Source organism: Aquarana catesbeiana, linkage group LG11 (assembly GCF_042186555.1).
Source record: "Aquarana catesbeiana isolate 2022-GZ linkage group LG11, ASM4218655v1, whole genome shotgun sequence".
NCBI classification, from domain to species: Eukaryota; Metazoa; Chordata; class Amphibia; order Anura; family Ranidae; genus Aquarana; species Aquarana catesbeiana.
Window position 1 is genome coordinate 258387612 of NC_133334.1, and position 13866 is coordinate 258401477.

The 13866-nt window shown below is 44.9% G+C and overlaps 1 protein-coding gene across 1 annotated transcript in view; it reads right to left on the reverse strand.

Moving 5' to 3' along the window:
* JPH3 (junctophilin 3) overlaps positions 1–13866 on the reverse strand; it is a 159490-nt gene that overhangs the window by 23571 nt on the left and 122053 nt on the right. Inside the window, exons 3-4 of the mRNA XM_073605721.1 lie at positions 10751–10875; positions 2540–3441 (exon numbers count right to left, since the gene is read on the reverse strand). Of these exons, the coding sequence (XP_073461822.1) occupies positions 2540–3441; positions 10751–10875 (1027 nt within the window). The remainder of the gene's footprint in view (positions 1–2539; positions 3442–10750; positions 10876–13866) is intronic.

Consider the following 13866-nt stretch of genomic DNA (forward strand, 5'->3'; position numbering starts at 1 on the left):
TGGGGGGACTCTGATAGAGGACACAAGTGTGGGAGCCCTGATGGGGACACAAGTATGTAGGGGGGCTCTGATGGGGACACAGGTGTGCAGGGGGGTTTCTGGTGGGGACACAAATGTGGGAGGTGGACTCTGATAGTGGACACAAAGATGAGGGGAGGCTCTGATGGGGGCATAAATGTGCAGGGGGGCTCTGATTGGGACACAAGTGTGGGTGGGGGACTCTGATGTGGGACACAAATGTGGGGGCGCTGATGGGGACACAAATGGGCAGGAGGGGATTTAATGGGTGTGGGGAGGTGGCTTTGAGGATAGTGTGTGGCAGGGTCTCTGATGTGGACACAAATGTGCGGATGGTGGCTGTAAAGGGGGACACAAATGTGCAAGGGGGTGTTAATGGGGACACAAACGTGCAGGCAGAGTCTGATGAGGACAGATTCTGTTGGGGACACAAATGGGCAAGGAGACTATGATGGGGACACAGTTGTATGGGGAGACCCTGCTGGGGACAGAAATGTGCAGGGAGTCTCTGGGAACACAGATGTACTGTATGGGGAAATTCTAATGCCCTGTACACACGCTTGGATTTTCCGACGGAAAAAGTGTGATCGGATTGTGTTGTCGGAAATTCCGATCGTGTGTGGGCTCCATCTGACTTTTTCCGTCGGAATTTCCGACACCAAAGTTTGAGAGCATTTCGACAACAAAATCCGATCGTTAACCGATCGTGTGTACACAAATTTGACGCACAAAGTGCCACGCATGCTCAGAATAAATTAAGAGACGAAAAACTATTGGCTATTGCCCTGTTTATAGTCCTGACGTACGTGTTTTACGTCACAGCGTTCAGAATGATCGGATTTTCCGACAACTTTGTGCAACCGTGTGTATGCAAGACAAGTTTGAGCCAACATCCATCGGAAAAAATCCATGGATTTTGTTGTCGGAATGTCCGATCAATGTCCGACCGTGTGTACGGGGCATAAGTGTTTAGCCCTGGTGCATGAGGCTCTGGGCTCTGATGGCAGCCTTTCAAATTCTATTCTATTTCATGGCTGAGGATTCATTTATAAATAACTTTTTTTTCGGTCCACGAATATCTGTGAAATATATGATGTGGCCCTCGAAGTAAAAAGTTTGGAGAACCCTGGTTTAAATCAAAGCATATTCATGTGTTAGAACGGCCCAGTCAAAGTCCAGACCTAAATCCAATTGAGAATCTGTGGCAAGACTTGAAAATTGCAGTTCACAGACGCTCTCCATCCAATCTGACAGAACTTGAGATATTGTGCAAAGAAGAATGGGCAAAAATGTCCCTCTCTAGATGTACAAAGCTGGTAGAGACATCCCCAAAAAGACTTGCAGCTGTAATTGCAGTGAAAGGTGGTTCTACAAAGTATTGACTCCGGGGGGCTGAATACAAATGTACACCACACTTCTCACATATTTATTTGTAAAAAATTTTGAAAACCATTTATCATTTTCCTTCCACTTCACAATTATGTGCCACTTTGTGTTGGTCTATCACATAAAATCAAAAATTTACCTTTTTGGTTGTAACGTGACAAAATGTGGAACATTTCAAGAGGTATGAATACTTTTTTAAGGCACTGTATCTATTCATCTCACTGAGCTACCACAGGAATACAGTGACAGCAGACAGCTTTCCCTGCTCTGCTCCAGCTTAAGCAGCGCTCTCATTCAACATGGGTGGAGGGTGGGCACGGAAACATCTTTTGTGGGGTGTGGGGGTGTCAGACGTTTGTGAATTCGTAAAACTAACTGTGGAATATATATATATATACATATATATATATATTTTTTTAGAAAGCCTACGTATAGCCTTTTGGATGGAGCAGGAAGGGTTAGACTTTTTTTTTTACTGCTATCTGTGTCCCCACTGTTATTGAGGAAAAAAAAGTGAAATCCAACATTTTACAGTTGTCACTAGAATAGGAAAAGTGGGGAAATCCTCTACTGGGCACACTTGTTCTGGTAAGAGCTGTCTAAGAGACTTTGGAGAGATTTCCTCTCACTTCCTGTTCTGTCTGCCATGCAGAAAGTTAAATCCTTCCAGTCTTGCACAGTTGTACCGGCTCCTCTCCTGGACTGAAATAGCAGAATAAACTTCCTTTAGGGGAAATTCTCCCTAATAGGACACAGACAGCAGAAAATAAACTGATCGGGGTTTTATTCCTTCCCTACTCTATCCAAAATATATACAAAAAGTTTTGGCTATACATACACCGTAAAGTCTGTTCTTTGATACTATACATTTTCCCCGAAAATAAGACCTAGCATGATTGTCAGTGATGGCTGCAATATAAGCCCTACCCCCCAAATAAGCCCTAGTTAAAGTCCTTGTAGGTCTTGTTTTCAGGGTAGGGCTAATTTTCGGGGAAACAGGGTAGGGCTTATTTGGGGGGTAGGGCTTATATTGCAGCCATCATCGACAATTACGCTAGGTCTAATTTTCGGGGAAACAGGGTAGAAAGTATAAAAAAAATGATAGCGAAGAGCAGATAAGGAGCTCAGCCCTTACCGTGGGTTTGAGCTCCGCCGGGCTCTCCTCATCGGATTCTAGTGCAACAGGTAAAGATTTCTGCGGCGGGGAAAGGGTCAAATCCCGTCGCAGGAGCCGCGACTCGCCCTTCTCCCCAAACCGCAGTGTATCCAGTTTCTGCACGGTGGGCTCGGCCAGGGCTGCCGGCTGGAAGTTCTCTTTGTTCTGCGGTTTGGACCTCAGTCTCTGAACGCCGTACGTGCGCTCCTCTAGGTGGTGGCCCTCGGCGGGATTCCGTGGGCCGCCTTTGCCGTAGTGTCTTTTTTGGGTCTGTATCTCTTGCATATAAGAATCCATCCTCTTCAGGGGTTTCATTTCCATCTCGTAGTTGCTGAGCTTTTCCTCGTCCACCTCCAGCAGCTTACCACCTGGGCTGTGGTTGTGGGTTCGGTGGGAAGTCCATGATACTGTGGTGGGTGAATCGGCCCACCGTTCCCTCGGCTTGTGGTTGGAGACCTGGTGCTTGTGGCCAGTGCTCTTCATCACCAGGTCTTCTGGGATGGAACAAGGTCCCAGCGGGTTACCCGGCCCTATCCCCACTCTACCCCCGCCAACTTCTCCCCAACTGTTGGGTCTTACATAGTCCCCGCCTCGGCTTTCCAGCAGCATCTGGATGTCCCCTCCCCTGTCTTCGTCCACAGACAGCTGTCGGGAGAAGTGGGCACTCTTGTTCCTGGACTTGGGGGCTGGCTGCGACAGAGGAGGGGTGGAGGGTGGGCTGCATAGCGGGCTCCTTGTCGGACTGTCATCCGGAGTGACATCGGACGGGGTGGTTCCTTTCCGGTACAGTTCTGGGCTGTCTTGCTGCGGTGGGGTTTCTGCTGAGATGACCTCAATGTCGTCACTGGAGTGTTGGTGTTTTGGCCTCTGGCATTTGAGCCCTGGGCACAGAGAAAGGGAAAACCAATGTTATGCAGGCATAAAAAAAAACAACCCATGTTCCTGTAACAACATATGGATACCTATGACTAGAAATTTGCTAGAGTTTGGCCCAAACCTAGGAGAATGGTTACATGATAGCTGGCTGCTGGCTCAGTCTGCTGCAGTCTTGAAATTACCCTCCCTGCATGGCAATATCTGAATAATGTCATGGACCAAATATGGCCATAGGATGCCACCAGTATTTAACAAAGGGATGGGGATTCTTGTGACATCATTGACCTAATATGGTCACCTGGCCAACTTTGGCCATATTTGCTCAGTGTCATGTGGCCATATTAGGTCAATGATGTCAACATCCCTGTCTTTTTGTTACTTGTGGCTGTGGGACAGGGATGCTGGAGACATTACTGACCTAATATGGCTACCTGGTTAGATTTTGTCAATGAAATTTGTTAAATATAGCCATATGGTCAAATTAGGTTAATGATGTCACCACATCTCTGCCCCTTTGTTACATGGGGCTGTGCGGTGGGGATGCTGGTGACATCATTGACCAAAAATGGTCAAATTAGGTCAATAGCATGGCCATGTTAGGTAATGATGTCACCACATCGCTGCCTATTTGTTATGTGCGGCTGTGGGCGGGGATGCAGGTGACATAATTGACCTAATATGGCCACACGGTCATATTTGTTTAATGACGTTGTCCATGTTTTGGTCATGTGGCCATATCAGCTCAATGGCGAAGGTAGAGAATACACTGCTCCTGACATTCTACCTTTCTGATTACACCCACCACCAGGATATCACACCTCCAGCATGACCCTTAATAAGGTCGACAGTACTCTGCTCCTGACATTCTCTTTACCTTTCTGATTATACTCACCATTGAAATGTGACGCCAGCAACATGACCCTCCATAAGGTAGAAAATAGTCTGCTCCTGACATTCTCTCTATCTTTCTGATTACACTCACCACCAGGAAATCACATTATATATATATATATATATATATATATATATATATATATATATATATATATATATATATATATATATATATATACACTATATTACCAAAAGTATTGGGACACCTTCCTTTACATGCACATGAACTTTAATTGTATCCCAGTCTTATGCCCCGTACACACGGTCGGACATTGATCGGACATTTCGACAACAAAATCCTAGGATTTTTTCCGACGGATGTTGGCTCAAACTTGTCTTGCATACACACGGTCACACAAAGTTGTCGGAAAATCCGATCGTTCTGAACGCGGTGACGTAAAACACGTACGTCGGGACTATAAATGTAGCCAATAGCTTTCATCTCTTTATTTATTCTGAGCATGTGTGGCACTTTGTGCGTCGGATTTGTGTACACACGATCGGAATTTCCGACAACGGATTTTGTTGTCGGAAAATTTTATAGCCTGCTCTCAAACTTTGTGTGTCGGAAAATCCGATGGAAAATGTGTGATGGAGCCCACACAGGGTCGGAATTTCCGACAACAAGGTCCTATCACACATTTTCCGTCGGAAAATCCGACCGTGTGTACGGGGCATTAGTCCGTAGGGTTCAATATTGAGTTGGTCCGCCCTTTGCATCTATGTGTTCTGGAACTAAGGGGCCAAGCCCAACCCCTGAAAAACAACCCAACACCATAATCCCCCCTTCACCAAATGATTTGGACCAGTGCACAAAGCAAGGTCCATAAAGTCATGGATGAGCGAGTTTGGGGTGGAGGAACTTGATTGGCCTGCACAGAGTCCTGACCTCAACCCGAAAGACCACCTTTGGGATGAATAATGCCGCGTACACACGGGCGGACTTTTCGATGGGCTAGGTCCGGTGGACTTTTTGACCGACTTTCCGACGGACTTTCGAATGAACAGACTTGCCTACACACGATCAACCAAAGTCCAACGGATTCGTACGTGATGACGTACGACCGGACTAAAATAAGGAAGTTCACAGCCAGTAGCCAATAGCTGCCCTAGCGTACGGTTTTTGTCCGTCGGACTAGCATACAGACGAGCGGACTTTTCGACTGGACTCGAGTCCGTCGGAAAGATTTGAAACATGTTTCATTTCTAGGTCTGTTGAACTTTTGGGGAACAAAAAGTCAGCTGGAGCCCACACACGATCGAATTATCCGACGGAGTCCGGTCCGCCGGACCAAGTCTGCCGTAAAGTCCGCTCGTGTGTACGCGGCATTAGAGCAGAGAATGCCAGCCATGTCTTCTCATCTACAACAATGCCTGACCTTACAAATGCCCTTCTGGAAGAATGGTCAAACATTCCCATAGACACACTTCTAAACCTTGAGGACAGCCTTCCCAGAAGAGTTGAAGCTGTTATAGCTGCAAAGAGTGGGCCAACTCAATGTTCAACCCTACGGACTAAGACTGGGATGCCATTAAAATTCATGTGCATGTAAAGGCAGTTGTCCCAATACTTTTGGTAATATATTGTGTGTGTATATATATATATATATATATATATATATATATATATATATATATATATATATACTGTACGTTCTAGTTATTTGTAAATCTCATATAATACATCACTGGGATGCCATTAAAGTTCATGTGTGTCTTAATAAGGTTTTTAAGTCCAGATTCCAGAAGACCCTAATTATTGTTTGTTGGGTATATTAGATGACCTATGGCCAGAGCCCTTTTTCAGGCCGTAAACTAATTTTGAGACATTGGAAGTCCACAGAACCATCTACCTTGAAGTAATGGATTACACAAATGGGTGATACCATCCAACTTGAGAAGTTAATTTACCAACACAGAGGTAGCAGGGGAAAATTTGACAAATTGTGGTCCTCGTGGTTAGATGTTCCAGGGCTGGCTCCAGCGGACCTAGTCATGGACCGTCTACTTCAATAGTTATGCTGACATTGCACTATGAGCTGGATGATTGTGTAACAATTGTTCAACAATAACACTTCATTGTCCTTCTTTTATAGGTAAACTGTACACCAATGTATGTGGTACGGGGTTTTCCACGCCTGTTGACTGTTGTCTTCTATATCCAATGTGTTCTGGAATTTTGTATGTCTTATTTTTAATGCTCAATAATTGTCTTTTTTGTTTCAGAAAAAAAAAAAAGTAAAATTCATTTGTGTGTAAAGGCAGGTGTCCCAATACTTTTTGTAATATAGTGTGTGTGTATATACACTGAGAAAAATTGTAAACGCAACACTCTTGTGTTTGCCCCTATTTATCATGAGCTGAACTTAAAGATCTACGACTTTTTCTATGTACACAAAAGGCCTATTTCTCTCAAATATTGTTCACAGATTTGTCTTCACCCTGGTTCACATTGGTACAATGCGACATGTCAAATCGCATGTCAAATCGGCGGCAATTGCCGGCAATGGCACCGTCCTAATCGGTACGACTCTGAATTTGCGGCGCAGCAACAATTTCAAAAAGTAGTTTCTGTACTACTTTTTGCGATTTCAGGCTGCGATTTACATTGACATCTGTGCAGAAACCTGCACAGATGTCTCTGAAATCGCGGCCGAAATCGGGACTGACATACAGGAGTGAAATCGCGCGGCTCAGTGTGAACCTGGGCTAAACCTGTGTTAGTGAGCACTTCTCCTTTGCCAAGACAATCCATCCAACTCACAGGTGTGGCATATCAAGATGCTGATTAGACAGCGTTATTATTGCACAGGTGTGCTTTAGGCTGGTCACAATAAAAGGCCACTCTAAGGCCCCTTTCACACTGGGGCGGGGGGGCGTCGTCGTCGGTAAAGCGCCGCTATTTTTAGCGGCGCTTTACCGTCATATTTGCGGAGGTATTCGGCCTTTTAACTTTTAACCCCTGCTGGCGGCCGAAAAAGGGTTAAAACCACCCGCAAAGCGCTTCTGCAGCAGCACTTTGCCAGCGGTATAGCCGCGCTGCCCATTGATTTTAATGGGCAGGAGCGGTGGAGGAGCGGTATACACACCGCTCCTTCACCGCTCCAAAGATGCTGCTAGCAGGACTTTTTTTTTTACCGTCCTGCCAGCGCACCGCTCTCACCCTTGTGCTTTCACACTGAAGAGACAGGAGCGGATCTTTCGGGGCACTTTGCAGGCGCTATTTTTAGCGTTGTAGTGCCTGCAAAGTGCCCCAGTGTGAAAGGGGTCTGAAATGTGCAGTTTTATCACACAACACAATGCCACAGATGTCGCAAGTTTTGAAGGAGCGTGCAACTAGCATACCGACTGCAGGAATGTCCATCAGAGCTGCTGCCCTTGAATGAAATGTTCATTTCTCTACCATGAGCCATCTCCAAAGGTGTTTCAGAGAATTTGGCAGTACATCCAACAGGCCTCACAACCGCAAACCATGTGTAACTGTAACCACACCAGCCCAGGACCTCCACATCCAGCATCTTCACCATCAAGATCGTCTGAGACCAGCCACCCGGAAAGCTGCTGCAATAATCGGTTTGCATAACCAAAGACTTTCTGCACAAAGTGCCAGAACCCGTCTCAGGGAAGCTCATCTGCTCATTGTCCTCATCGGGGTCTCAACCTGACTGCAGTTAATCTTTATAACCAACTTGAGTGGGCAAATGCTCACATTTGATGGTGTCTGGCACTTTGGAGAGGTGTTCTCTTCACGGATGAATCCCGGTTTTCACTGTACAGGGCAGATGGCGGACATCGTGTATGGCGTTGTGTGGGTGAGCGGTTTTCTGATGTGAACGTTGTGGATGGAGTGGCCCATGGTGGCGGTGGGGTTATGGTATGGGCAGGCGTATGCTATGGACAACGAACACAGGTGCATTTTATTGATGGCATTTTGAATGCACAGAGATATCGTGACGAGATCCTAAGGCCCATTGTTGTCCCATTCATCCACCACCATCACCTCATCTTGCAGCATGATAATGCACAGCCCCATGGTGCAAGGATCTGTACACAATTCCTGGAAGCTGAAAACATCCCAGTTCTTGCATGGCCAGCATGCCACTCACCGGACATGTCACCTATTGAGCATGTTTGGGATGCTCTGGATCGGCGTATACGACAGTGTGTTCCAATTCCTGCCAATATCCAGCAACTTCGCACAACCATTGAAGAGGAATGGACCAACATTCCACAGGCCACAAACAACCTAACTCTACGCGAAGGAGATGTGCTGCACTGCGTGAGACAAATGGTGGTCACACCAGATACTGACTGGTTTTCGGACCCCCCAGACTTTTATTGTGGCCAGCCTAAGGCACACCTGTGCAATAATCATGCTGTCTAATCAGCATCTTGATATGCCACACCTGTGAGGTGGATGGATTATCTCGGCAAAGGAGAAGTGCTCACTAACACTTCTAGCAGCGCGATTTCAGCTGCTACTTGATAGACATCTTTGTGGCTTCATGCACAGATATCTATTGAAGTCGCACCTGAAATCAACAGAAGTAGTGCCGCCGATTGGAACAGTGACATTGCCTCCAATAGGCTGCGACTTGTCATGCTATTTGATCTCTCAAATTGCATGAAAACCACTCCAGTGTAAACCTAGGCTTAGACAGATTTGTGAACAATATTTGAGAAAAATAGGCCTTTCGTGAAAAAGTTGTAATTCTTTAAATTCAGCTCATGATAAATAGGGGCAAACACAAGTGTTGCGTTTATAATTTTGCTCAGTATATATATATATATATATATATATATATATACTGTATACACAGTATATGAAAAAACTCTAATTCCTGTGAGTCCTCCTTGTGATTGTAGTAGAAGCACCAATTATGCCCTGACATTCGTTCTTAGCGGCGTGTTGCATTAGACTCTGTACAGTGAAGCTCGGCCCCGCTGGGGTTTATTAATGGGAGGGTGAAAGAAGATCACTCGAAGGCGGGCGGCATTGATGGCGGACGTAGCAGCAGTCACTGCGGTGAAGCCCTGGCTCTAGGGACGTGCCGCCTAATTGCTTCCTGGTCTGCCCCTTCCCCCTAGTATCAGGATTAGCTCAGACTTGTGCAGCGTCTTTTCCAAGATGCTCGACTGCCAGCTTGGGGCGTGGGGGCAGAAGGGGGTCTGGAGTGGATCAGGGCAGCCAATCAGAACAGTTGGGTTTTCGGAAAAGACCGACATCATACCTCTTTGTTCTCTAACATCCTACCAACTGAGAACCTGTTAAAGTGTATGTGGGGCCAGGGAGGGTTGGACAGGAATTTATTGCCCACTGAGGAGGTTCGCCCTCTCTATTCGTCACTGGGACTACAACTACAAATCCGAAATTTTACAATTGTCACCCAAACAGGAATAGAGGAGAAATCTTCCTTTGGGGGCACCTGTTTGGGTGACAACTGTCTTAGAGGGGATTTCCTGCCACTTTGGGGAGATTTGTTGTCACTTCCTGTTCTGTCTCCAGGAAAGGAAGTGCTGGGAAATCTTTACAATGGAAAACAAACTTCAAAAAATATTTAATTATTCAATTTAATCCCTCTCTACTCTATCCAAAACTAAATATACACACGTTAAAGTGAACCTGTCACAGAGATGCAGTGGAGGCAGCCATATTGACAGCTGAAAAGCCGTTAGCCTTTTACTGCTGCTTGGTCCTATGACACCACTGAGGCTGGGAGATTACAATGTATGTTGTATAAAATTCGGCTGTTTCTTGATAAGTCTGCAGTTGAAAGCTAACATCTGGCTGGCAGCGGGTGTGCCCAATCTGTATGATGATGGTCAGGAGAGCGAGCTGAAAGTTGAACTCCAGGAAATTTCAATACTACCCCCACATTGCAAGGGCTAAAACACAATTACTTACCTTATCCCTCCTTCTCTTGACTCTCTTGGTTGTGGAGGGGCCCTCGGCATCCTTATTTACAATGCAGGTCTGCTGGTCCTGCATTGTACGTGATGACGTCACAGTGCGAGCAATGAAGCACTGAAGGGAAGCTGCTTTGGGAAACCAGTGGCCTGGTAAGGAAGAAGCCTGCATGAGCGATCGATCAGGTACATGAAAGTGCTTTTTAATGGTACCGAAAAGAAGTTCTGAAGTTTCCCCCGAAGTTCAGCTTTAGGGGAAGGAGAGAGCTCATGGTGGGCACAGAGGCAGACCAGTGGCACGGAGCCTGTAGAATAATGTTGTCACCCTGTCCCATTGCAGCCATATAGTACGGTGGGGGAGGGGGGGGGGGTCTAAAAACTGTCCTACTTTACAAATCTTTTTGGCCTTATTGATGCAGAAGGTCAGATAGACGTATCTGGGTCTGACAGACCATCTTCTGATGATTTTCTTACCCCCCTTCCCCCCCCCGAGACCCAGAACTAGGCACTGACCGTTTTCTCGGTGCTGGAAGGATGGAGAGAATTCTTTGGCAGCAATCCTGGCGATCTGAGCTTCCTCTTGCGCCTTCAGAGCTGCAGTAGCTGCCGCTTCAGCCTTGGCTCTGGAGTGGGACGTCCTGCGTGAGAGAAGACATAGATCCTCCGATGAAAAAGGTAGGGAGAGGAGATGTAACCTACGATCCATTATAGAACTACAAATCCCAGAACACCAAAGTAACAGACTAACCCCTAATCCAAGTAACAGCTGGGTGGGCTTTCCTCGTACAGCAGCCCCATAGTGAGGTTGTGCTGGGTGGAAAGAAGGATGGAGCTAGGCAGCCACAAGAACATGACAGCATGCTGAGCTACAAAACCCAGAGAACCTAAAGTGTAACTAAACCCCGGACCCGGCATTCACTATATCTGGTCTCTCACAGTACACAGAACATGGAAATGCAATAGTTTTCATAAATATAAACTGCTAAATACCTTTTCTCATCAGCCGTATATAGCAGTCTTATAACTTCTATCAGTGTCCAGCCAAGCATTGGTTAAAGCTTGTAGGAGAAGTTTTCTGACTGTCCTATGAGACTGCAAGACCCTCTGTCTGGACAGTGCTGATTGGCCCTGTGCTAATCACATGCACCCTCCCAAGGAAAAAAAAAACCCTCTCTAGCAATACACACCAAACTGAGCATGTGCAGCCTGACTCCATAGACTCTGTGTTATCAGGAAATTATTAGGGGACATTGGAAGGAGGGGAGGATCGGAGAAGACAGGATCAAACAGCCTTTTTACACAATGCGGAGGATTAACCCCTTAGGTTCGACAGTGAGTATAACAAGCATGCTTTACTGCGTATACAGACTGATTTCACTGTTGTGGGTTTAGTATCACTTTAAACAAAAATGGTGAACCGCCCGTCTGCATTCTACTGCCAGAGCCGTGTAACCACATGACCCTCCTATTGGAGGATAAACCCCGCTATCACGGCTGCCCGCTATATAGATTTTTTCCCATAAGTCCTTGTCAGCAGAAATATAGTGCTACTGTGGCCGCTCAGTTCTTGGCACACAAGTACCCAGTCTGCTGCTGGCAGCAACATATGCATGCCAGAGAGCCCTCCTCGCTTCAAAGGTTTTGGAGCTTGGTCAATGGAGATGCTTGTCACTGACTGACTATTGATTATTGATTGACTGTTTCATGTAACCCACCAGACACCATTTTTATAGAATGATAGTGGCAGTTTATCAATATAAATGCATAAATAATGTGGCGCTTGCTCTAGTAATTAACTATACACCATGGTTAGTAAGAGGAGTAACATTCTCATGAAGCTACAGAGTTAATGTGATCTGTACAAACAATAAAATGTATATATATATATATATATATATATATATATATATATATATACAAAACGTGCTAAAGAATATTCATGAAAAACAAATTCACTCATATCAATTCATTCATAAAATTGCAAGAAATGGTACTTATCAATGAGTACGCTAATAATGCTGTGTGATTTACTGGAAATTGAATTCACAATTCCAATGCTTTAGATAAAGTGCAAAGAGTAGATAATCCAATATTGACAACATATCATTCACAAGTGGGAATTGATACCGTAGTCCCGGCGCTGTCAGTGAAATTTGTATTATTCACTAAAGTGCTGTCCGTAAATGTCCATGCAAGCAGGAAAACAAATCAAATCCAATATCTGGTGTTCAGAAATTTCTCAATCCCATGCAATTCTGTCAATAGTTGATCCAAATAAATTCACTCCACCTCGCTGTGCGCACAGACCCCATGCTCCACCTATGTGTAGCGTGCCCGCTCACCTTGGATATAGACCCATATTTTCATACAGGTCTAGTAACGCTTAAACCAGAAATCCTCATGCAGTTCTCCACTCCTGTTACCGCAACGTCAATCGCCGCTCCTCTCCTTAGTATGCCCCAGTAATAGCAATCATGCAAATAAAAGGAAGTATCGGCCGTGACCAGAAATGCGTTGTGCCACCGCTCACGTGACTTCTTCAGGAATATAACTTTTTTTTACTATGGTAGAATATTACTCTTCTTACTAACTATAAAGAAGAGGAACTCCCTTAAGGTGGACTTTAAAGGCACATAAAAATGTAATTAAAAAGGTGTATAGAGTAATTGTAGTACAAAAATATTTATTGATATTTAAACATTATCACTAAAAATGATACATATACAAATATAGAGCAATGGAATGTTTAAACAATTTTGGATGTTATCAACATATTTACAACGCATATGAAGTCCTCTTTGGGTGCAAAGAGGACTTCATATGCGTTGTAAATATGTTTTAAAAAGCATAAGGAGTTGGGGAGTTGTTCCTCTTCTTTGTTCTCAATACTGGATGTGGCACTGATTGGCATAGTATTACCATTCTTCTTTTCTGTTCTTACTAACTATGATGTATGGTTAATTACTAGAGCAAGCACCACATTATTTATGCATTTATAACTGTATTTATGTGAGGGCACATACTTTTAACGTGAGCAGCTGCACGTTTTTTAGTATTTCCTAATTTTATTCCTTGTTGGTTTTCAACTGTGAGTGGTAGGAAAATTCCTCATCTATAGTTTATCAATAGTGCCACAATAAATATCAAAACATATAAGTATCACAAAGATCTTCAGTCCACCCAGCACAATCTCACTTGGGGGCTGCTGTATGACATGCTGTATGACAATAGGATTTTGGCCACTTAGCTGTACAAAAGCGGACAAATGAAGCAAGTAACCTCAATATACAGGAAAGTGGAACTCTATACAAATGCAGAGAATGGCCTTTGGTCCAGTGATGTATTATATGAGATTTACAAATAACTAGAATGTACAGTATATCTACATACACACACACACACCTGCCTTTACACACACCTGAACTTTAATAGCATCCCAGTCTTAGTCCGTAGGGTTCAATATTGAGTTGGTCCACCCTTTGCAGCTATAAGAGCTTCAACTCTTCTGGGAAGGCTGTCCACAAGGTTTAGGAGTGTGTCTATGGGAATGTTTGACCAATCTTCCAGAAGAGCATTTGTGAGCCCAGGCACTGATGTTGGATGACAAGGCCTGGCTCGCCGTCTCTGCT